This window comes from Triticum urartu, chromosome 2A, assembly GCF_056163025.1.
Source record: "Triticum urartu cultivar PI428250 chromosome 2A, HENAU_Tu73, whole genome shotgun sequence".
Classification (NCBI taxonomy): domain Eukaryota; kingdom Viridiplantae; phylum Streptophyta; class Magnoliopsida; order Poales; family Poaceae; genus Triticum; species Triticum urartu.
Window position 1 is genome coordinate 42,518,348 of NC_141874.1, and position 26,316 is coordinate 42,544,663.

The window sequence follows — 26,316 nt, forward strand, 5'->3', positions numbered from 1 at the left end:
GAGGGAGCCACCTTGATTATAAAAGGATTTAAGACTTGCCTTACTAGGTGTTGATCCTGCCAGATATATATGTCGGCTCGACCAATAAAGTTCATTTTCCCATTAAATTTAGTTACTCCCTTCATTCTAAAATATAAGTTGTACTATTATATTCCCTCCATCCCAAAAATACTCCCTCCTTTCCGGTTTATAGGTCTCAATTCAAAAATCTCACCAATCAAGATAGATAATGAGTGGTGGAATACTTTTTGTAATTTGCAAAAGCACCCAATTAATGCTTTTGTTTTCCTCAAAAAATTATATCTACCAATGTATTAATTACAATGCGTGCATGCATAAACTACATGCATTGGTCAATTTTTTCTTAATACTTGCATGCAATGATTTAATACACCTTGGAATCTGAACTTTTGATGGGGAACAATCAAATTGAGCCTTATAAAATGGAAAAACTAATATTTTGAGATAAGCCCTATAAACCGGAAAGGAGGGAGTAACTATCTCAACTTTGTACTACTCCCTCCGTCACAGTTTAGAAGACACAGTTAAATTTGCGTGCGTTTCCATAATAGACAAAGTTTAGGACGCATTGCATTTATTTCTAATAGCTAATTAGTACTCCGATATACTATTTCTATATGCATGCGTAGTGTGAATGATATTTTTTAGCCCATCTCATAACCAACAGATAACCACCTAGATCCCAGAGAATTTGCAAGCGCGCCTACTAAACCGTGACGGAGGGAGTAACTCTAATATAAAGTTGTATTAAATTTAAGACACTTATTTTGAGACGGAGGAAGCATTAATTTTGACTTTTGGAAACTGAGCAAGTACTAATAATATCTAGAGAGAGAGCGCGCCAACGTGTCAAAGCTTATAAATATCTTGAAGTGGATAAATATCCACGTCTTGCCAAAGCAAAACGAGACCGACAGCAAACTGAGATTTGGCACAACGTGCTGCATCGTACTCACGTGCTTAATTTCGGTGGTTGCATTCCCCTGTCATACATTAGGTATGACAGAGAGTTATTGGCTCGTTGGGCGGTCCCCAAGCCACATACCTTACTGTCCAAGGCTTGCCGCCAACTCGCTATCAAAATTCAGACGAACCTCTAAAGAGTTTGGTGCATGTTCAGCTATTCCGTATCTCGAAAAAGAACGTGGATCTTCCACCTTTCCTCACCAATGGGCATGGGCCAAATGATAAATTATATGGGACTGCCCATACTACAATCGTCTTTGCATTTTTTTTAAGAGTTGATTTTGTAAGCGCTTTCACAAATTCAGTAGTCCACCCTAACCACTTACCAATCCTAACCACAATCATTGTAGAATGTATCCCAGAAGATGCAACATACTTTTAAAAAAGAAACTTAGAAGATGCAACATACTTGCGCCCTGTTACGGCAGCTCTCCGCTCCGCAGCTCCGCGCCGGAGAGGGTCGCAGCCTACTTTCTCAGAGTGGCCGAAGGGTCGCTCCGTGCGCTCCACGGAGTTGGATGACTGTCGAACAGGGCTTTGCTCATTACTATCAGACTGTTTCTAAAGAACAAACAGACGTAAAACCAGGAATTTCAATAGCTCACCAACATTTGAAACCACACACTGGGCGGAAGATGGATAGAAGCGGGAATTCTCATTTCTCCTACTCCCAAATCAATCACTCCGTACACTCAAGCATGTTTTCATGTCAAACCATGTATTTAAATTCATATACGCGGCAGAATTATTGCATCCTACTAAAACCTTTGGCAAAATTTGAATGATTCGACTGTCTTACGAAAGACACACATTCCATTCGATTTCATCCATTTGAAATGAGGGCTTGAACGAGCAAAAAACTTCTATTAGTGGTGGTTTTCTTCTACTCCGGGTACTGGCCCTCCGGGATTCTTGATGGTTCTCCGACCGCATCTTCCATCCGCTGGTACCACTCGCCGATCTGAGTATGCTCAACCATGTCTTTTCCAGATTGCAGGTATCTGATAGGTCTCAGAACACCAAATGCTGCCAGATCTGCCAAGTTAGGCTTGGAGCCACCTGGATGATAAAGAAAGTGAAAACCAAGTTATTCTAATTTCCCTGTAGCTTCCAATATGTTTTTCTTTTGGCTTAAGGATAAATAAGATACCGAGAAAATTTCTTCCATTCAGTGCTTCCGTCCACGTGTTGGCAGCATCATACAACGAGGCGCGCTCATCAGTAATGTTGTATTTCTTCTTAAGCTTCTTGGCCACAAAGTACATTGCTGCAGCACCAGCATACTTCACAGCAAACCGCTCGGTGTAACTGAAGTTACCTGCATCAGAGTTTGGGTCAAGAAAGAAACATCAGTGAGGAAATCAGGAACATGAGTAAATTAAGTTTTCAACAGTTAATGTTCCAAGTGTCAAACAGGACACAGAACACCACATCTTCATCTATTTTCCATTTGTTTCTAATTATGGAATAGTAAATTAGTCAATTACAGAAATAATTTTTCCCTCTTGGTGAAAAGGGAGACCCATTAGTATGGGCATGGGACAGCATTTCAGTGTCACCAAATTACCCTGCATTTAGGGTTCATCAAGGGAGAATTGGGTGTATGAAAACTCACTAGACTGTAAAGTTATGTTTGTGGGGTTTACAGAATCATAATATTTGTCTCACGTATTGCTTAATTACCCTCCACAGGTCTGGTTCACAAAGTCACATTTTACAAGCGTTGCAATACAGCCAACAAAATCCAGTTATGGTAGTTGAATGCTACATCCCATGAAATGGATTAATTGGCAAACTTCTTCCCACCCCCCCAAAACAAAGCAATGAGCCAGGGGCGTAAAGGTTGGTATGTAACAAAAGAACTCATGCAATACTCACATTATTCCATATGACTAGAATTCATAGGTCTGTTAAGAAATAGCAAACAGAACTATAATACGATTAAAAGTAGATAACAGCCTATTACACCCCAGAAACATTTTCAGAACATCCTGGATGCTTGTTTAGTTATATGCACTCAAATATCACTCAAATACCAACAAACTCGCCTGATAATTTACAACGCTCTCTATGTAAACCTCAATAAACAATGAGCACAAGTTCACAATGGGTATTAGCTATTACAATTCTGAAGGATAGGAAATTTACTGGCAGTACAAAAAAAATATGAAAAAGAAACAACATATAGCAGGGTACAAGAAGAAAATGGAAGTTCTAGAATTTTACCATTCTTTGCAATGTAGTCAAAAGATTCTAGAGCCTCCGAAGTCGTCCGGTATATATTTGGTGACAATACATGCACAAGGTGCTCATCAACCCACCTAGATCAAAGAAAGATGTAGAAAACTTTAATGCTCTAGTAGATAAGAGTATGTTGTAAGTATATCAATACTCAATAAAATCCTAATTCCTTCCAGAAGTACTAAACTACGCCCTAATGCCAGCTGAACTGGCCATACCACAGCTGCCATTTCACCTGTACAAGTCTAAATGATTTGCACAAAAGGATTGAGTACTTGTGAACTCAAGGAAAAACATAAAGTTGGCCAAAGCTACATCTGCTAAAAGCCCAAAAGTAGTGATCCCTAAAGATTATCTTGTGTAGTTTTCAGGCCATGGATAAAAATGCAGTAGGGATGGGCATCTGGTTTATTTAGTAAAGCTTACTCAGGTTTCTAAGACGTGCCCACAGAAGTAGCAACCACCCGACCACCACACCCCCCCCCCCCCCCCCCCCCCCAAAAAAAAGGGGACACCAAACCTAATAAGCAATTTATATAGGGCCGGTCATCAGTTTTAGGTTAAGCAACTAATTCGCAACATCAAAATAGCAGTTCAGCTCAGGCAGTATATCAGCGGAGCACAAACACAAAGGCCTAGTGCAGACACACCAGGGCGGAGGAGCACCAGGGTGAAGGAGATGAATGGACGCCACTATGCTGGGGGGCATAGATGCTTCAGAGCTAAGAAGGTGTACGAGCGCCTCCGCAAGGGCAGAGACAACGGAGCAACTAGGGAGATTCCTAGGAGTTAAGGTTGGTTTGGGAATTTGAATGGTATGATGAGTCACGGGTTTGGATTGTGGGCCTTATACCAGCTGTTCAGGATGTGAGAGGTTGGGGTCGGCATTGAATGATTCATGGATGGAATTGGGCTTTACGCCAGCAGCCTGCGACATAATGCGCGTAGCGATTTTCTTGTTTATGATGACTTAATACTGCAAACTGAAGATAAAAGAACTTCGATCTGTTAAGTATGGTCTTTCGGACAACTTGGCATGGAAAAGCTCTTGGTTTCGTCAATTAACTTGCTAAGTAAAACACTGCAAATAAGTAAAATGGGTGTGTACAAAGTATATCAAATGAAAAGAAATATGGTAACTGCAACTAAGGGCCAGTTCTTTGGGGGCTTATGGCTGGGTGTAGAAATAAGCTGCCCCTTCCCCAGCTTATTCTAAAAGCCCAACCTAAAATTATACTCCCAAAACATCTTATATTAGTTTACAGAGGAGTATTTTAGAAGCCTAATAATTAAGGGTTAGCTAGAACTTCCTCCGTAAAGAAATATAAGAGAGTCTGGAACACTAAAGTAGTGATCTAGACGCTCTTATATTTCTTTACAGAGGGAGTACAAGGCTAAAGAAAGGGAGCACTAGAGAACATTAACATCAGATGCATGCTTGCACACCAATCAATTAAAAAACTACATACTTGCGCCATTTTGTTTCCTCTTCATTAGTGACTTCATCATCAGGGCTGATCTTGTGCTGTAATATATTGATTATGTCTGCCAACAAGAGATTAATTTTTTTTAACACAAGAGTTTAGCGCATATGAACAGCACATGTTACTTGAAGCTGTAACAAAGTGAAGGATGTGAATTGCAAAAGGTTGCAGGTAACAAGCGTAACCTGTAGAATCAACCAGATGTTCACCATCTACCGTCAATATCGGGACCTTCTTGTACTCAGACCACTTGATTTCCTTTTTGCTCAGTGGATTAACTTCCACAACTTTGTAGGGTATATCATGGTAGTCTAGGAAAGCTAAACAAAGCCAATAAAAAAACAGTTAGACTCAAGGAGATTGTGCAGAACGCAGGCAGAAATATGTCAGGACAACCTACAGGTGTACAGCAATCAATTTTGGTTATTTTGAATTCTGAATCACCATTACTCCTTTGAAATTTTAAAATAAAAATCTTGACCATTATAAAAATGCAACAACAAAATTAGTGCATCCAGTTTGCGTGTGTACACCTGTGCTTACTCTAAGCTTGCAACTTAGTTATCCAACTATATTTAACTAAACTTTAGATGGTTTGAAAGTTTCTATAACCAATCCATACCAGCAAAAAAAAACATGAAAGTATAAAACAAGCTGCCTCAGCCCATCCGTGAAACCATTTTATGCTTTCTCGATAGCAGGGGACATTTTTTGCTTAGCATCAATAGCTTTCGTAACACAGACCTTTATTTTCCCCATCAAAAGGAATACCATACTCAACTTTCTAACTGAACTAGGGCTCTTTACCTAACTCAACTAATATTCTTTACAATAGAAAGTCAATCCCTACTGGACAACATTTGCACCTAGCTGCCAAATAAATAGGGCTGTAGCCTCACCACAGGGGAAGGAGAAAAGATGGTCTGTGTATAACAAGAAAGGGTTAAACTGCACGTGCTTATAAAAAGTTGGCCACATGACATTCCAATCTAGTCTCCAGCTAATAAATACAGGGATAAGACCCTATCCCTAACATACAAACAAAAAACTGAGGATTGACAATTACAATAATCCTTAGTAACACACAAATAATGCAGACATCTGTCTAAATTAGCTCTATGTAACCTCTTCTCATACATATACAAACATCCCAAAAGATAGGAATGTCTATTGCTTTCCCCAAAAAACTCTGTATTAGTTATGATGAATCAACATATATTCATATCTTTTTGCAGCTCTAGAGTGTAGTAGAAAGATTTTTCACAGCATAATGTTTACATAACTTGGATGAATGCAATCTGATTTCAGACAACTAATGGTCCCAAACAAGCACAATTGATGATTTAAATAAGAATAACACAATACTTATTGATCTTGAACCATGCCAATAGACACAGGAATGGTCCCTGATGGTACCACCAGATCAGAAAGCATTCTACATTTACCGATTTATAAAGCCATACAAGCAGAGATAGATAAGTCTACAGGTGCTTAGGCATAGATTTCCCCAACAGCCCTTCAGTCTCTAGCAAGAGCAGAAATAATATGTTGACAAGCTCCGATTACAGTCTAATTTGATCCAATGCGAACAATTATTCTAGCCAACATACAAATCTAACCTAATACACTACAGAAGCGTAGATTTTAAGACCATACAAACTCTGACTGAATCTGACAGCGCAACGGGATCTCACCATTTTCTAAAGAGCCGCGGCCGCGAATCGAAAAATGCTACTAGATGGGAGGGCAATCTCACCTCTGACCTTGTTGCAGAAGGGGCACGCCTGGTACTGGTAGAGCACGACGTTCCGGGGCAGCAGATCCGTGGGCAGCCGCTCCTTGGCCTGCACCTCGGCCACCGCCACCGTGGCGAACGTCAGGGAGAAGGAGACCGCGCCCGCGATCCCGGCCCGGGACGACGGCCCCGGGCAGGGCGTGGGCGGCGGCGGCGGCGCGTTGCCCCAGCGGCCGGCCGCGGGGGAGGCCGCGGCGGCATGGAGCGCGCGCGAGGAGAGGAGGAACGAGCGGGAGGCGAGCAGGGTCCGCGCCGCGCGGAGCGACCTCATCGCGGCCCTAGGGTTTCGCCGGAGGAGCGGCCGCCTCGTCGGCGTCGGCGGGGGAGGGGGTGGGGTGGGGTGGGGTGGCTTCGCGTCTCGGCCTGGATGGAGCTGGAAGATGCCTAAAACCCTGGGTTTAAAATTATAATTTAATCCCCGATTGAAGAAACAATCTACGCAATTGGTCCCTTAGGTCTACAGAAATTACGTTACGACATTAGGGCTCTGCGGGAATGGAGAGGAGCAGGGGGCAGATGCGAATAGTTGGACTGTGAGGGATCTCTGCGCTCTTTTCCTCTGTAACAGCGGGTTCTTCTTGCGTGAGAAGAAAGGGAGGGCGTGAATGTAATCGACGGGAGAGCGGAAGTGTGGCCCCGCTGACATGTGGGCCTATGGCGTGTGCAAGGCCCATTTGTCAGCTCGAGTAATTGAGTGTGCGTGCTGTGTTAAAGGGTTCTGGAGAATGGGGGCTCGAGTGGCCACGACCGGCTGAACGTGACAACGGGCGCACGGCCGACTTTGGAACACATAGCTCTGGTGAGCACCACGATTTCCCCTCGCCGTTTTATCAGCACCGACAATTTTGCTTGCGATTTTTATTGATGTGTCCTTTGATCAACGCTTATCGCGTCCCTGGTGAACAGAGCATCTTCAGCACGTGATGTATCTGGTGCACGCAGAAAGTAGTTTTACACCTCTTTTTTTTTTTTTTTTTTGCATTTTTCATCACCCGGAACATTGTAGGGGGCACCCATTTTGCTCCAACGGATGCCTTATATTTTGGGCACGGAAACATCAAAAACATTGCGGATTCGATCAAACACGCGAATTTAGATATAGTTGTAATAGCCTGAGACCAGCTTTCTAGATTCTTTTCGTAGTTTAATTATTACATCACATTAATTAATTATTCGTCACATTCGTCATGGCATCATTCGTGTTGCACCGGCAGTCCATCGCCGTCATACCCAAATTATTCGGTGTCGGTGTACTAAAGTAGGGGTGATTTAGTACCCCCATACTTGTGCATAGGCAGCTGTAGCCTACCCGGCGGCAAGGGATTGCCGGAAGATAGCTCCGAACAAGACACAAGACTTGGTTGGTAAAACCATGAAGAAGACCTCAAGGCAGGTCATCGAGAAGTACTAAGTTAGTACTGAAGATCAAGCATCAAGTTGCCCGCAAGCAAAGACCCCGGGAAGCTCCCACTACCTCTCCACCGCTCCACTCAGCGACACGCCAGTCGCTTGTTAAGTAGGTGTCGAGTGGGCAGGTAGTTAGGTGAGGCTTGTCAAGGCACGTGTCAGCTCATCGCCAAAGAACCAACTTTAATGACATTCGTCCCACAGGCGTGTCAAGATAATACGAGGTAGCTGGACGAACGGCACAGAAGGAGAGACGATTCTTGCCGAAGCACGTCACCAGCACAACACCTCACGACGCATTTAATGATTTTGTCCTAATCCGGCAGGGTTAGGTATGATAGCACTGTAGCCGATATTTACCTCATGTAATTACCAATTTACCATTGTGATGACCCCTTAACCTATAAAAGGAGGCCCGTGGCTACCTTTACAAAGGTCGACACTTTGCTCATTTACACGCGTAACTGCATTTCCCGCGCACCTTGCCGGCAAGTCACGCTCCTTGTAACTTGAGCTCATACATCTATCAATACACCAAATCAGGAGTAGGGTTTTACACCTCATGGTGACCCGAACCTGGGTAAAACCTTGTGTTGATTGTTGATTCTGCTCTTTGTGCTCGTCGATCCCCATAGTCGAACCGCAAAGGGGCCGTTGCCGGTCCCATAGATCGTCGTACGCACAACATCTTTGGCGTGCTAGGCAGGGGGGTCGGTTGTGTGGACCTGATTCAGTAGTCTGCGCATTAGCTTCATCATCATCTTCACCGCCCATGGCGCCAGAGAAGAAGGGCACCACGGCGGGCGCTCCATCTATGTCCAAGCTTCCGATGCCGACGCATACAGGCGGTGGTGGAGGAGGCGGAGGCGGCGAGTAACTTCCACGACGCTCTGGCGATCCCAGCCAGGCGAGCGGTGTTGTCCGGAGCGGGGCGAACAAGAACCCGATCGATGCCACGTCTAAGGATGTAGTCACGAAATCTATGGGCGATACGACCAACTCCAAGGACGGCGTGGCAACGTCCAAGATTCCCACATCGGCACATATGGCAAGGCCATCGCATGATGGACACGACACACGTCATCATGACACCGGTGGTTCCGGACGCCACCACGACCAGACCCCTGTGCATCATTCCCAAGATGCTCACGGATGACCTCCACGCTAGCTTGTTGACCAAGATTGGCCACGGCCACAGGAACATGATGGATCTCCTTCTGGCTCTGTCAGAAGTAAGGGCACCGTCCATTCTTCGCGCCACGCCATGCCAAACACGTCGGCAGAAGCCCTGGCACGAGCTCATAGAATCTATCATATGGCACAAGAGGATTCTTGCCCCTCGAAGCTATTGCGAAGACGGTGTTTTTCTTGCCCCTCGAAGCTATTGCGAAGACGGTGTTTTTCTTGCACTTCTTTTTCGGTGGATTTGAGTCATAGGATCACCGTACTATTAAGAAGGTCCGCTTCGAAAAGATTTGGGTGGAATCAACACGTATATAGTCTATTTGCACCCTCATTCTTTCCTGGCAATTGAGCTTGTCCTTCCTCTTTGCATAGGCTCTCCAGAGTCACTTAAGTGGTAGTACTGATACGTCTCCAACGTATCTATAATTTTTGATTGCTCCATGCTATATTATCTACTGTTTTGGACATTATTGGGCTTTATTATTCACTTTTATATTATTTTTGGGACTAACCTATTAACCGGAGGCCCAGCCCAGAATTGCTGTTTTTTGCCTGTTTTAGGGTTTCGAAGAGAAGGAATATCAAACGGAGCCAAAACCCTAATTCCACCGCCGTAACTTTCTATATCCACGAGATCCCATCTTGGGGCCTGTTCCGGAGCTCTGCCGGAGGGGGCATCGATCACGGAGGGCTTCTACATCAACACCATAGCCTCTCCGATGAAGTGTGAGTAGTTTACCTCAGACCTACGGGTCCATAGTTAGTAGCTAGATGGCTTCTTCTCCCTTTTTGGATCTCAATACAATGTTCTCCCCCTCTCTTGTGGAGAACTATTCGATGTAATCTTCTTTTGCTGTGTGTTTGTTGAGACTGATGAATTGTGAGTTTATGATCAAGTCTATCTATGAATAATATTTGAATCTTCTCTGAATTCTTTTATGTATGATTGGTTATCTTTGCAAGTCTCTTCGAATTATCAGTTTGGTTTGGCCTACTAGATTGATCTTCCTTGCAATGGGAGAAGTGCTTAGCTTTGGGTTCAATCTTGCGGTGTCCTTTCCCAGTGACAGTAGGGGCAGCAAGGCACGTATTGTATTGTTGCCATCGAGGATAACAAGATGGGGTTTTCTTCATATTGAATGAGTCTATCCCTCTACATCATGTCATCTTGCTTAAGGCGTTACTCTGTTTTTAACTTAATACTCTAGATGCATGCTGGATAGTGGTCGATGAGTGGAGTAATAGTAGTAGATGCAGGCAGGAGTCGGTCTACTTGTCTCGGACGTGATGCCTATATACATGATCATACCTAGATATTCTCATAACTATGCTCAATTCTGTCAATTGTTCAACAGTAATTTGTCCACCCACCGTAGAATACTTATGCTCTCGAGAGAAGCCACTAGTGAAACCTATGGCCCCCGGGTCTATCTTTATCATATTGATCTCCTACTACTTAGTTATTTCCTTTGCTATTTACTTTGCCTTTATTTTACTTTGCATCTTTATCATAAAAATACTAAAAATATTATCTTATCATATCTATCAGATATCACTCTCGTAAGTGGCCTTATAGGGATGACAACCCCTATTTGCGTTGGTTGCGAGGATTTATTTGTTTTGTGCAGGTACGAGGGACTCACGCGTAGCCTCCTACTGGATTGATACCTTGGTTCTCAAAAACTGAGGGAAATACTTACGCTACTTTGCTGCATCATCCCTTCCTCTTCGGGGAAAACCAATGCAGTGCTCAAGAGGTAGCAAGAAGGATTTCTGGCGCCGTTGCCGGGGAGGTCTACGCAAAAGTCAACATACCAAGTACCCATCACATACCCTTATCTCCCGCATTATATTATTTGCCATTTGCCTCTCGTTTCCCTCTCCCCCCACTTCACCCTTGCCGTTTTATTCACCCTCTCTCTCTCTCTGTCCTCCTTCTCTTTCTCTATTTGCCTCTTTTGCCTGCTTGCTTTCTGTTTGCTTGTGTGTTAGTTTGCTTGCTTGTCGTTATGGCTAGTCCCTTATCATCTCCGTTATCTCCTGAGAATGAAATTCTAAATTTTAATCAAAGGGAGGGAGAAAATCTAAAAGATGCTTGGCATAGAATTTGCAATGCTCAAAATAGATCTACTAGGAAGCAATCTACTTCCGTTCTCCTTCGCAATTTTTATGTAGGCATTACTCCTTGGCACCGTTATGTTCTTGATACTATTACCGGAGGGAACTTTTTGGGTAGCCACACTTTTGATTCTTATAATGCTATGTTAGATTTATTTGGCTCACCCCCTCTCTTGGTTAATGGAACTATATTAACTTTGGAGCATGTAATGCAAAGGCTTGAAATTATTGAAAATAAGGTTGCTACCGTAGAGTTAATTGAAAATTTGGATAAAAAGATCCACAGTCGAATCTCTCAATATGGATCTAAAGTAGGAGTTACTTTGAAAGATATTAAAGAAAAGGAACCCATAGTTAATGAGAAAATAAATCACGATTCTGTTAGGATCGATAAACTTGAGAATATTATTACAAACTTGGGAACCGCTTTTTCTTCCGTAAATAATACTCCAAGTCCTTCCACTAAAGTTGCCAAGCTTATGTACGTTCCTAAAAATAAGGGTGAATCCTCTAGTAAGGATGCGGATCTCAAATCTATAAGTATTCATCCCAATCTTTTTGCTATCATTAAGGAACCATTTGTTACAAATGAATTTTTCGATCTTGTGCCTAAAAGTTTGATAATTAATAATAAGAAAGAAATTCCTAAAGATGGTAGATGCCTCATTGAAGAATTTCCTACCAAAGATGGCAATACCTAGATGTATTCTTGCTTGTTATGCCTAGCTAGGGGCGTTAAAACGATAGCGCTTGTTGGGAGGCAACCCAATTTTATTTTTATTCCTTGCTTTTTTGCTCCTGTTTAGTAATAAATAATTTATCTATCCTCTGTTTTGGTTGTGTTTTTTTGTGTTTAATTAGTTTTTGTGCCAAGTAGAACCGTTGGGAAGACTTGGGGAAAGTCTTGTTGAACTTGCTGTAAAAAACAGAAACTTTAGCGCTCACGAGAACTACTGCCATTTTTATTTGGAAAGTGATATTTAGTTAATTATTTTTGCAGATGATTAATAGATAAATTCCTCACCTCCGTCAATTTATTTTAGAATTTTTGGGGTTCCAGATCTTGCGCTAGCTACAGATTACTACAGACTATTCTGTTTTTGACAGATTCTGTTTTTCGTGTGTTGTTTGCTTATTTTGATGAATCTATGGCTAGTAAAATAGTTTATAAACCATAGAGAAGTTGGAATACAGTAGGTATAACACAAATATAAATAAAGAATGAGTTCATTACAGTACTTTGAAGTGGTCTTTTATTTTCTTTCGCTAACGGAGCTCACGGGATTTTCTACTTTAAGTTTTGTGTTGTGAAGTTTTCAAGTTTTGGGTAAAGATTTGATGGATTATGGAACAAGGAGTGGCAAGAGCCTAAGCTTGGGGATGCCCATGGCACCCCCAAGATAATCTAAGGACACCTAGCTTGGGGATGCCCCGGAAGGCATCCCCTCTTTCGTCTACTTCTATCGGTAACTTTACTTGGAGCTATATTTTTATTCGCCACATGATATGTGTTTTGCTTGGAGCGTCTTGTATTATTTGAGTCTTTGCTTGTTAGTTTACCACAATCATCCTTGCTGTACACACCTTTTGAGAGAGCCATACATGATTTAGAATTTGTTAGAATACTCTATGTGCTTCGCTTATATCTTTTGAGTTATATAATTTTGCTCTAGTACTTCACTTATATCTTTTAGAGCATGGTGATGGATTTGTTTTATAGAAACTATTGATCTCTCATGCTTCACTTAGATTATTTTGAGAGTCTTAATAGCATGGTAATTTGCTTTAAATCCTAATATGCTAGGTATTCAAGAATAAAAAAATATTCTCTTATGAGTGTGTTGAATACTATGATAAGTTTGATACTTGATAATTGTTTTGAGATATGGAGATGGTGATATTAAAGCATGCTAGTTGAGTAGTTGTGAATTTGAGAAATACTTGTGTTGAAGCTTGTGATTCCCGTAGCATGCACGTATGGTGAACCGTTATGTGATGAAGTCGGAGCATGATTTATTTTTTGATTGCCTTCCTTATGAGTGGCGGCCGGGGACGAGCGATGGTCTTTTCCTACCAATCTATCCCCCTAGGAGCATGCGCGTAATACTTTGCTTTGATAACTTGTAGATTTTTGCAATAAGTATATGAGTTCTTTATGACTAATGTTGAGTTCATGGATTATACGCACTTTTCTCACCCTTCCACCTTTGCTAGCCTCTCTAATACCGCGCACCTTTCGCCGGTATCATACACCCACCATATACCTTCCTCAAAACAGCCACCATACCTACCTATTATGGCATTTTCATAGCCATTCCGAGATATATTGCCATGCAACTTTCCATCGTTCCATTTATTATGACACACTCCATCATTGTCATATTGCTTAGCATGATCATGTAGTTGACATCGTATTTGTGGCAAAGCCACCATTCATAATTCTTTCATACATGTCACTCATGAGTCATTGCATATCCCGGTACACCGCCGGAGGCATTCATATAGAGTCATATTTTGTTCTAAGTATCGAGTTGTAATTGTTGAGTTGTAAGAAAAATAAAAGTGTGATGATCATCATTATTAGAGGATTGTCCCAGTGAGGAAAGGATGATAGAGATTATGATTCCCCCACAAGTCGGGATGAGACTCCGGACGAAAAAAAAGAAAGAAAAGAGGCCACAAAAAATAAGAAGAGAGAAAAGGCCCAAATAAAAAAATATGAGAGAAAAAGAGAGAAGGGACAATGTTACTATCCTTTTACCACACTTGTTCTTCAAAGTAGCACCATGATCTTCATAGTAGAGAGTCTCTCATGTTATCACTTTCATATACTGGTGGGAATTTTTCATTGTAGAACTTGGCTTGTATATTCCAATGACGGGCTTCCTCAAAATGCCCTAGGTCTTCATGAGCAAGCAAGTTGGATGCACACCCACTTAGTTTCTTTTTGAGCTTTCATATACTTATAGCTCTACTGCATCCGTTGCATGGCAATCCCTACTCACTCACATTGATATCTATTGATGGGCATCTCCATAGCCCGTTGATACGCCTAGTCGATGTGAGACTATCTTCTCCCTTTTTGTCTTCTCCACAACCACCACTCTATTCCACCTATAGTGCTATATCCATGGCTCACGCTCATGTATTGCGTGAAGATTGAAAAAGTTTTGAGAATGTCAAAAGTATGAAACAATTGCTTGGCTTGTCATCGGGGTTGTGCATGATTTAAATTTTTTGTGTGGTGAAGATAGAGCATAGCCAGACTATATGATTTTGTAGGGATAACTTTCTTTAGCCATGTTATTTTGAGAAGACATAATTGCTTTGTTAGTATGCTTGAAGTATTATTATTTTTATGTCAATATGAACTTTTGTCTTGAATCTTTCAGATCTGAATATTCATACCACAATTAAGAAGAATTACATTAAAATTATGCCAAGTAGCACTCCGCATCAAAAATTCTGTTTTTATCATTTACCTACTCGAGGACGAGCAGGAATTAAGCTTCAGGATGCTTGATACGTCTCCAACGTATCTATAATTTTTGATTGCTCCATGCTATATTATCTACTGTTTTGGACATTATTGGGCTTTATTATTCACTTTTATATTATTTTTGGGACTAACCTATTAACCGGAGGCCCAACCCAGAATTGCTGTTTTTTGCCTGTTTTAGGGTTTCGAAGAAAAGGAATATCAAACGGAGCCAAAACCCTAATTCCACCGCCGTAACTTTCTATATCCACGAGATCCCATCTCGGGGCTTGTTCCGGAGCTCCGTCGGAGGGGGCATCGATCACGGAGGGCTTCTACATCAACACCATAGCCTCTCCGATGAAGTGTGAGTAGTTTACCTCAGACCTACGGGTCCATAGTTAGTAGCTAGATGGCTTCTTCTCTCTTTTTGGATCTCAATACAATGTTCTCCCCCTCTCTTGTGGAGAACTATTCGATGTAATCTTCTTTTGCGGTGTGTTTGTTGAGACCGATGAATTGTGGGTTTATGATCAAGTCTATCTATGAATAATATTTGAATCTTCTCTGAATTCTTTTATGTATGATTGGTTATCTTTGCAAGTCTCTTCGAATTATTAGTTTGGTTTGGCCTACTAGATTGATCTTCCTTGCAATGGGAGAAGTGCTTAGCTTTGGGTTCAATCTTGCGGTGTCCTTTCCTAGTGACAGTAGGGGCAGCAAGGCACATATTGTATTGTTGCCATCGAGGATAACAAGATGGGATTTTCTTCATATTGCATGAGTCTATCCCTCTACATCATGTCATCTTGCTTAAGGCGTTACTCTGTTTTTAACTTAATACTCTAGATGCATGCTGGATAGCGGTCGATGAGTGAAGTAATAGTAGTAGATGCAGGCAGGAGTCGGTCTACTTGTCTCGGACGTGATGCCTATATACATGATCATACCTAGATATTCTCATAACTATGCTCAATTCTGTCAATTGTTCAACAGTAATTTGTCCACCCACCGTAGAATACTTATGCTCTCGAGAGAAGCCACTAGTGAAACATATGGCCCTCGGGTCTATCTTTATCATATTGATCTCCTACTACTTAGTTATTTCCTTTGCTATTTACTTTGCCTTTATTTTACTTTGCATCTTTATCATAAAAATACCAAAAATATTATCTTATCATATCTATCAGATCTCACTCTCGTAAGTTGCCTTATAGGGATTGACAACCCCTATTTGCGTTGGTTGCGAGGATTTATTTGTTTTGTGCAGGTACGAGGGACTCGCGCGTAGCCTCCTACTGGATTGATACCTTGGTTCTCAAAAACTGAGGGAAATACTTATGCTACTTTGCTGCATCATCCCTTCCTCTTCGGGGAAAACCAACGCAGTGCTCAAGAGGTAGCAAGTACCGCGCTGCTCAGGGGTAGTATCGCTCCAGCGGTACTGCCGCAGTTCAGTGCTGCCAACACTTCCGCTTATCTTTAGCTCTCTGGATATGAGCGCTAGTGGGGGCGGTAGTTCAGTGCGGTAGTACCACTCCCGTGGTACTACGACCCTGACTAGCACTCCACTACCACAGATCTCCTGAGTCCTATCTATATAATGGAAGTACCGCTCCCGAGGAGCGGTAGTACCGCCCAGGCGGAATTACCGCTAGGAGTACTGCTTATTTTTTGCTCTCTGGATAGCCCTGTCCCTCGAGCAGAAGTACAACGACAATGGCTAGCGGTAGTACCACTCTGTGCGGCACTACCGCCCTGCCTTTATTTACTACCACAATTTCACCTGCACTGTCAATACCAAGCGGTAGTACCGCTGGTGAGAGCGGTAGTACCGCTCCTGCCGCACTACCATCTCTCTGACCCGCTCAGTTGTACGTGCAGTGTGGAACTTCCGTTGCGGCAGAAGTACCGCTCGCCTGAGCGGTACTACCACTTATGCACGGGCTGGGAGTGCATAACGGTTGGATTCTTCCCCCCACTACAAAAGGGAGTCATCTTCTCCAAGTTGACTCACCTCTTCCCCCAACCTCCATTATTGCTCGCAAGCTCATTTTTGCCCGATCTCTCTCCCTAGCCAATCAAACTTGTTAATTCTCCATGGATTGGCTGAGAAGGCCTAGATCTACACTTCCAGCAAAAGAAATTTGATTTCCCCCACTAATCCCTTGCAGATCTTGTTACTCTTGGGTGTTTGAGCACCCTAGACGGTTGAGGTCACCTCAGAGCCACATTCCATTGTGGTGAAGCTTTGTGGTGGTGTTGGGAGCTTCCAATTCGGTTGTGGAGATTGCCCCAATGTTGTTTGTAAAGGTCCAGTTGCCGCCTTCAAGAGCACCACTAGTGGAATCACGACATCTTGCATTATGCAAGGGCGTGAGGAGAATATGGTGACCCTGGTGGCTTCTTGGGGAGCATTGTGCCTCCACACCACTCCAACAGAGACGTACTTCTCCTCAAAGGGAAGGAACTTCGGTAACACATCCTCGTTTCCACCGGCTCCACTAGTGGTTACTTATTACCTTTACTTTGTGCAAGCTATCGTTGTGTTGTATCCTTTTCTTGCTTGTGTTGTTGTTGTTGCTAGCATCATATAGGTTGCTCACCTAGTTGCACATCTTGACAACCTATTTGTTGCTTTACCTAATTTGTTAAGAAATGCTAAAAGTTGGTAGTTTCCTATTCACCCCCCTCTAGTCAACCATATCGATCTTTTCAATTGGTATCGGAGCCTTGTCTCTTTATTAAGGGTTTTACCACCCGAAGAGTATGGTTGACGACAGGGATAGGCACGCCCTGGTGGCTCATGGGGCCCATGTGGCTCCATTTAACCTAACTCTGCCTCTATAAATTCTCTAAAATCGTGAAACCAACAGAGGAGTCCGCAAAATAATTGTTCCGCCGCTGCAAGTTCTTGTTCTCGAGAGATCCCATCTGGAGGCCTTTTCTGTTACTCTACCGGAGGAGGAATCGATCATGGAGGGGCTTTATATCAACCTTACCACCCTTCTGATGATGCATGAGTAGTTTGCCACAGACCTACGGGTCCATAGTTAGCAGCTAGATGGCTTCTTCTCTCTCGATGTTCTTTAATACAATGTTCTCCTTGATGTTCTTGAAGTCCTATTCAATGTAATCACTTTTTGCGTTGTGTTTATTGGGATCCGATGAATTGTGAGTTTATGATCAAATCTATCCATGAATATTATTTGAGTTTTCTCTGAACTATTTTATGTATGATTAATAAAGCTTCATATTTCTTTTCCAATTTATTGGTTTGGTTTGGCCAACTATATTGATTTATCTTGTCATGGGAAGAGGTGCTTTCACTGATACTATAACGTGCTATACAAACTGTTTTTAACCCCTTTTCGCGATGACATTCTGAACTGTCATTGAGTGAGTGATTGTGAAAGGGGGAGGGTCCTTCCCACACGACCCAAAAACCGCCGGGGATAGGCGAGCGGCTACTAACGATCGCCATAGAATAAACGTATGAGAAGTCAACCTAGTCCCACATGTTACGTCTCGACGTTATGTTTCTGATCCGAGAGACATCCCAAACGATTACGCTGTTGATACGTCTCTGACATATCTATAATTTTTTATTGTTCCATGCTATTATATTATCTATCTTGGGTATTTTATATGCATTTATATGCTATTTTATATGATTTTTGGGACTAACCTATTAACCTAGAGCCTAGTGCCAGTTTCTATTTTTTCTTGTTTTTGAGTTTTACAGAAAACGAATATCAAGCAGAGTCCAAATGACCTGAAACTTTACAACGATTGTTTTTGGACCAAAAGAAGCCCACATAGTACCGGAGATGCACCGGAGGAGTCCACTACTAGGGAAAAGGCTAGCAGCAGCGCGAGTTTTAGGCCTATCAGCAGTGCGGGTGCCCGCGCTACCAATAAGGCGCTACAGCTAACTCTTAGTAGTAGCGCTGCCTGTACCCGCGCTACCACTATTGACTATAGCAGCAGCGCTTTTCAGGAACGCACTGCTATTACTTAGCTATAGCGATTTCCCGGTCCAGCGCTACTGTTATATCTTTCACCATTTCCCCATTCCAGCTTTGATAAACTGCAATTTCCAGATACTAGGTACTACTAGATATCAATTTCATAAAGCATTATAGGTACTAGGTAGTACTCCCTCGGTTCAAAATTACTCGTCATGGTTTTAGTTCAAATTTGAACTCAAACCACGACGAGTAATTTGGAACCGAGGGAGTACTAGATAACAATTTCATATATACTCAACATGCATCCTCAAGCAGTACAAGGTGACATCAACGACAATCATCATATTTAGTTCTAGATGATATCGACGACGATCATCATATGTAGTTCTACATGATATCGACGACGATCATCATATGTAGTTCTAGATGATATAGCCACACACACATATGTAGTTCTAGATGATATCGACGACGATCATCATCCTCAAGCCTGGGCGGTGGGTGTTCCTGATAGTAATTAGGATGGCCTGTCCAGCACGAAGATTCTTGCCAACGAGGAATCTCTTCCACCCAACCGAGTTCAAGTGTGTGCGACCATCTGTGCCCATGCGGTAAGTACATGTGGTGACGGAGCCCCTTGCGGTAAGGCGTAGTCCAACTGAGCCTTCTTCATCAGGCTCGATACCACAACTCACAGATAGGTTCTTTGGCAATCTCTGAATAAGAAAAATATATCAATTAATAAATAGCCTCACACATACTCTTGCAAATATATTTCTATTAAGTCTAGATTTCTACACTATCAAAAGACATAGTACTACGCATTTGTACTAATTAATGATGAATTCTACTAATAAGTATATATATGGATTATCTACACTATTAATAGTTCCTTGGATTCTACACTAATAAGCATGTGATCAGACTCTACACTAAAGTATATCATCGACTAGATTCCACAAAGCATATCATTGGACTCTACACTAAGCATATCACCGGATTCACTAAGCATATAATCGGATAATTTGCATTTGTAAGTATAACAATAAAGCATATATATATCATCAAATTACTACATGCAGTACGTATAACATACCATTTCATGCCGATCGACCATGGTACTTGTCAGGCGGGTCACGAATGGCACCCCGACAAAGTCATCACGTGGCGGAATTATGTCCCATAGGTTGCACACCTCCTTCTCGCTCAGCCTCATTCTTTGAGCTATGATGGCTTCATGAAGTGGGTTCTCATCATCTTCATTGAGTGGGTCCTCATTATCTTCATCATCTTCGTCATCTTCATCATCTTCCACCAGGTTGATATAAATGACAACCAGCTTGGGTCTTTCCGCTCTGAAGGAGAATCTGATCAACTCACCACCAGTAAGACGCATGCGAGCGAGGAAATGGGCCCATCCATCTCCTCCAATCTGCGACATATTGCGTCCTTTCTCGACCTCCATAGTGTACGGCCCGCCAGGAGCCTCAAATGTCACAGTGTCTCCTGTCAGCTTGTTGAATTTCAACCTCACATTGCATGGGACTATCTGTGTAAGAAAAACAAAATGACACAATGCAGTAATGCCAACACTAAAAATAAAATAGTTGTTACATTTCATCTAATTTCTTACCGCCGCATGACGAGAACTCGGATGGAAGTAGATGCCGAACAGCTTGCCAGTTGCAAGGCTGCTGGCGCACCTTGACTTGCACAGTCGACATAATGGTGCTGGTGGTGGCGCCATTTTCCTAAAGCAATATGAGCAAAGGATTAACGATTCACTTCACAGGAAACAAGTGGCAAATTTAACTAAATTGGCACCTACATTTTGCCAAAAAATAACTTATTACAAAAAAACTAAATCGAGCATACGAAATCAACTAAATCAACTAGCATACTAAATCCACTAGCATACTAAATTCACTAGCATACTAAATCAACTAAATCAAAATGTTCTAAATCAACTAGCCTACTAAATCAACTAAATCAACTAGCCTACTAAATAAACTAAATCAAAATGTTCTAAATCAACTAAATCAACTAGCCTACTAAATCAACTGAATCATATCAACTAAATCAAAATGTTACATATGAAAGCCTACTAAATCAAAATGTATCAGGGAGGAGGGACAAGGAGGGGCGAGTCGAGGAGGGAGAAGATAGTAGGACGGAGGAGGAAGGCGGAGCGAGGAGTGGCCGGCCGGCGGCGAGTGGAGAGAGGACGGATCGAGGAGGAAGGCGGAGCGAGGAGGGGGCGGCCAGCGGCGAGTGGAGGGAGGATGGAGGAGGAGGACGGTACCGAGTCCAGCGAGGAGGATGAGGCGACAGCGGCACATATCGGGGGAGGGGCGACGGGGGAGGACCGGCGGCGCGGGGGGTGAGGAGGAGACCGTGGGTGTGTGTGAGTGTGATCTGTGGATGAGGCTAGTGAGTGGAGGGAGATGGAATGGAATAGCAGTAGCGCGCTATAGGTAAACGCGCTACTGCTAAACTACCTATCAGTAGCGCCTTTCGGCCTGAACGCGCTACTACTATGTGTCAGTATGTAAAAATAGACATAGACATAAAAAATACGCTGCTGCTACGTTACGCTGAATGCGCTGAATGCTCATTGATTTTTGTAGTTAATTTAGCAGTAGCAATTATTGCTTGAATGCGCTGCTGCTACGTTACGTAGCAGTAGCGCTGTTTATTTTAACGCGCTGCTGCTATAACTGGCCTCGCGGCGGCGTCCTGGGAATTTTAGCAGTAGCGCTTCTTGGAGTGCACGCGCTACTGATAAACTTGTTTCAGCAGCGAGTTTCCATGGCCCGCGCTACTGCTACTTAGCAGCAGCGCCTGATTTTAAAGCGCGCTGCTGGTAAGATTCTGTGTATAGGCTTTTCCCTAGTAGTGGTCCCGAGGCCTCGACAAGGGTGGAGGGCGCCCCCACCCCCCTAGGGCGCGCCCTCCGACCTTGTGGGTCCCTCGTGGACTCCAAAACAGAACCTAGATCGGGAGTTCCGCCGCCGCAAGCCTCTGTAGCCACCAAAAACCAATCGGGGCCCTGTTCGGGCACCCTGCCGGAGGGGAAAATCATCACAGGTGGCCATCTTCGTCATCCCGATGCTCTCCATGACGAGGAGGGAGTAGTTCACCCTCGGAGCTAAGGGCATGCACCAGTAGCTATGTGTTTGATCTCTCTCTCTCTTTCTCTCTCTCTCTCTCTCGTGTTCTTGATTTGGCACGATCTTGATGTACCGTGAGCTTTGCTATTATAGTTGTATCTTATGATGTTTCTCCCCCTCTGCCTTCTTGTAATGGATTGAGTTTCCCTTTGAAGTTATCTTATCGGATTGAGTCTTTAAGGATTTGAGAACACTTGATGTATGTCTTGCATGTGCTTATCTGTGGTGACAATGGGATATTCACGTGATCTACTTGATGTATGTTTTGGTGATCAACTTGCGGGTTCTGTGACCTTGTGAACTTATGCATAGGGTTGGCACACGTTTTCGTCTTGACTCTTCGATAGAAACTTTGGGGCACTCTTTGAAGTTCTTTGTGTTGGTTTGAATAGATGAATCTGAGATTGTGTGATGCATATCATATAATCAAACCCACGGATACTTGTGGTGACATTGGAGTATCTAGGTGACATTATGGTTTTGGTTGATGTGTGTCTTAAGGTGTTATGTTAGTACAAACTCTAGGGTTGTTTGTGACACTTATACGAATAGCCCAATAGGTCGATCAGAAAGAATAACTTTTAGGTGGTTTCGTACCCTACAATAATCTCTTCGTTTGTTCTCCGCTATTAGTGACTTTGGAGTGACTCTTTGTTGCATGTTGAGGGATTGTTATATGATCTATTTATGTTATCATTGTTGAGAGAACTTGCACTAGTGAAAGTATGAACCCTAGGCCTTATTTCGAAGCATTGCAATACCATTTTTGCTCACTTTTACCACTTGCTATCTTGCTGTTTTTATACTTTCATATTACAAAAACCTATATCTACCATCTATATTGCACTTGTATCACCATCTCTTCATCGAACTAGTGCACCTATACAATTTATCATTGTATTGGATGTGTTGGGGACACAAAAGACTCTTTGTCATTTGGTTGCAGGGTTGTTTGAGAGAGACCATCTTCATTCTACGCCTCCCACGGATTGATAAACCTTAGGTCATCCACTTGAGGGAAATTTGCTACTGTCCTACAAAACTCCGCGCTTAGAGGCTCAACACGAGTGTACAAGAAGAAGGTTGCATAGTAGACATCAGCTGCTATAGTCGTGTGAAAAAGGTGGACATCAACATTTAATTTATTGATGTGTTTGCGATCCATACGTTATCGCACATAGTTCAGAAATGTAAACTATGCGCGGTGCCTCTACTAACGCCAACGTGTCCATTTTCATAACTGTGTGCGATAGGTATTCCTACCTATCACACGCGCACACAGGTTTGAAATGTTTGCCGTATTACCATAAATCGCACACATATGAGACGAAACTGTGTGTGCTTCCGTCGGGCATCGCAAACGTTTCATGTCAAAGAACCATCTGTTTTCTATTTTTCATCGCACACACTATTTTCTTTCAAACCATGTGCACATTATTTTATTCTCTCATGTATAATTTTATTTTTCCCTGTAATTTTTTATTCGAATTGGAAATTTTGAAATATGGAACGTGGAATTCAAATTCTTAGCACAATGATTCAACAACCAATCCATAAATAAAATTCTCAGTACAATATGTTCAGTAATTACAGGATTAGAAAGCAATTAACTATGATGAACCACAATATTTAGAGGTGGTAGAGGTGAAGAGACAAGTGTAAATCATTTTGGCTGCCGATGGTGTTGATGAAGCGGAATGCCCATAATGTGCCCTCTTGCATGCCATAGGCACGAACAACTTTTGTCCAACCCCTTGTGACGATCGCCCGCCCATCCTTCACCGCCTTTAGGAAGGCTTCTAGAGCATTATCATGGTAGCATGAATTATATGCTTTAACCTTAGTTGCCTCCACTCCAGTCATGTAGTTTGCAAGGTAATCATCAGTAAATAGGTTCGGAAACCACTGAAAAGAGAAGAATTTCAAATACTCGGGTCTAATAGAGTAACTTGTTGTGGGCAGGGGGAAAGGCAACACATTACTTACCATCCTAAAGTTCACTGTTGTCTTGGACAAAGCGTAAATAAAGAGCTTAATTCCCATCACCCGTTTTTTTCGCCTAACAATCTTTCTTAGTTCCCTCACTTGGCGCTTGTTCATGAATATCTCATTACCCCGTACGCAAAAGGGATCAAAGCATGGATCAGTATCACTCATATATGTACCTACAAGCAACCAGTAAATGTTAGAAGCTAAACTGAGATTGCACGAATGATGTAAAATACAACTACCTACGTGATGTCTACTACACAACCTTCTTCTTATAGACGTTGTTGGGCCTCCAAGTGCAGAGGTTTGTAGGACAGTAGCAAATTTCCCTCAAGTGGATGGCCTAAGGTTTATCAATCCGTGGGAGGAGTAGGATGAAGATGGTCTCTCTCAAGCAACCCTGCAACCAAATAACAAAGAGTCTCTTGTGTCCCCAACACACCCAATACAATGGTAAATTGTATAGGTGCACTAGTTCGGCGAAGAGATGGTGATACAAGTGGTATATGGATGGTAGATAAAGGTCTTTGTAATCTGAAAATATAAAAACAGCAAGGTAACTAATGATAAAAGTGAGCACAAACGGTATTGCAATGCGTTGAAACAAGACCTAGGGTTCATACTTTCACTAGTGCAAGTTCTCTCAACAATAATAACATAATTGGATCACATAATTATCCCTCAACATGCAACAAAGAGTCACTCCAAAGTCACTAATAGCGGAGAACAAACGAAGAGATTATGGTAGGGTATGAAACCACCTCAAAGTTATCCTTTCTGATCGATCTATTCAAGAGTCCGTAGTAAAATAACACGAAGCTATTATTTCGTTCAATCTATCATAGAGTTCGTACTAGAATAACACCTTAAGACACAAATCAACCAAAACCCTAATGTCACCTAGATACTCCAATGTCACCTCAAGTATCCGTGGGTATGATTATACGATATGCATCACACAATCTCAGATTCATCTATTCAAACCAACACAAAGTACTTCAAAGAGTGCCCCAAAGTTTCTACCGGAGAGTCAAAACGAAAACGTGTGCCAACCCCTATGCATAGGTTCATGGGTGGAACCCGCAAGTTGATCACCAAAACATACATCAAATGAATCAATAGAATAACCCATTGTCACCACGGTTATCCCACGCAAGACATACATCAAGTGTTTTCAAATCCTTAAAGACTCAATCCGATAAGGTAACTTCAAAGGGAAAACTCAACCCATTACAAGAGAGTAGAGGGGGGAGAAAACATCATAAGATCCAACTATAATAGCAAAGCTCGCGATACATCAAGATCGTACCACCTCAAGAACAAGAGAGAGAGATCAAATACATAGCTACTGGTACATACCCTCAGCCCCGAGGGAGAACTACTCCCTCCTCGTCATGGAGAGCGCCGGGATGATGAAGATGGCCACCGGAGAGGGATTCCCCCCTCCGGAAGGGTGCCGGAACGGGTCTAGATTGGTTTTCGGTGGCTACGGAGGCTTCTGGCGGCGGAACTCCCGATCTATTGTGCTCCCCGAAGTTTTTAGGGTATATGGACATATATAGGAGGAAGAAGTACGTCAGTGGATCTCCGGGCTGTCCACGAGGCAGGGGGGCGCGCCCAGGGGGGTGGGCGCGCCCCCCCACCCTCGCGGGCAGCCCGGGACTCTCATGGTCCATCTTCGATACTCCGTGGGCTTCTTCTGGTCCAAAAATAAGTTCCGTGAAGTTTCAGGTCAATTGGACTCCATTTGATTTTCCTTTTTTTGCGATACTCTAAAACAAGAAAAAAAACAGAAACTGGCACTGGGCTCTGGGTTAATAGGTTAGTCCCAAAATAATATAAAAGTGTATAATAAAGCACATAAACATCCAAAACAGATAAGATAATAGCATGAATACTTCATAAATTATAGATACGTTGGAGACGTATCACTACGTTCCTAAGTACAATTATTTTTAGAGATTTCAATATGAACTACATACGAATGTATATAGAATTATAGACATAGTTTAGATTAGAATCTAGATTCACTCCTTTTGCTCCATATGTAGTCTATATTGGAATCTCTAAAAATACTCATATTTAGGAACAAATGGTGTATAAGACTGATAACCCACAAGTACAAGGGATCAATTGTAGCCTCTTTTGATAAGTAAGAGTGTCGAACCCAACGAGGAGCTAAAGGTAGAGCAAATATTCCCTCAAGTTCTATCGACCACCGATACAACATTACGCACGCTTAACATTCGCTTTACCTAGAACAAGTATGAAATTAGAAGTACTTTGTAGGTGTAACGGGATATGTTTGCAAGATAATAAAGAGTGCGTAAATAAAAACTAGGGGCTGTTTAGGTAAGGAAGCAATAAAGTTAGTATAGCGAGTGTGGAAAAGTGGTGGTAGGAGTTGCGAAATTGTCCCTAAGCAATTGACTATTTTACTAGACCGATGGCAAGTTTTATATGGGAGAGGCCACTGCTAGCATGTCATCCC

The 26,316-nt window shown here is 42.5% G+C and overlaps 2 protein-coding genes across 2 annotated transcripts in view; both read right to left on the reverse strand.

Annotated features, from left to right (window-relative positions):
* Positions 1 to 1,623: 1,623 nt before the first annotated feature.
* On the reverse strand, positions 1,624 to 6,853 carry LOC125535339 (Glutathione S-transferase family protein). Its single transcript, XM_048698390.2, has 6 exons — positions 6,469 to 6,853; positions 4,898 to 5,032; positions 4,698 to 4,773; positions 3,214 to 3,308; positions 2,138 to 2,305; positions 1,624 to 2,046 (listed from the first exon to the last, which is right to left on the reverse strand). The coding sequence occupies exons 1-6, from the start codon at positions 6,776 to 6,778 to the stop codon at positions 1,871 to 1,873; spliced, it is 960 nt and encodes a 319-aa protein (XP_048554347.1). The 5' UTR covers positions 6,779 to 6,853; the 3' UTR covers positions 1,624 to 1,870.
* Positions 6,854 to 8,429: 1,576 nt separating this feature from the next.
* Positions 8,430 to 26,316, reverse strand: part of LOC147983443 (uncharacterized) — a 39,500-nt gene continuing 21,613 nt past the window's right edge. The window contains exons 8-9 of the mRNA XM_087540732.1: positions 8,640 to 8,873; positions 8,430 to 8,437 (exon numbers count right to left, since the gene is read on the reverse strand). Of these exons, the coding sequence (XP_087396858.1) occupies positions 8,430 to 8,437; positions 8,640 to 8,873 (242 nt within the window). The remainder of the gene's footprint in view (positions 8,438 to 8,639; positions 8,874 to 26,316) is intronic.

What these genes read in the sequence shown, in the direction of transcription:
- LOC125535339 (XM_048698390.2), bottom strand. Translation starts at nt 6,778, where the DNA reads ATGAGGTCGCTCCGCGCGGCGCGGACCCTGCTCGCCTCCCGCTCGTTC. An exon ending in GAGGAAACAAAATGGCGCAA is followed by an intron (nt 3,309 to 4,697) that starts GTATGTAGTTTT and finishes TCTTTGATCTAG; the next exon opens with GTGGGTTGATGAGCACCTTG. An exon ending in TGACTACATTGCAAAGAATG is followed by an intron (nt 2,306 to 3,213) that starts GTAAAATTCTAG and finishes ACTCTGATGCAG; the next exon opens with GTAACTTCAGTTACACCGAG.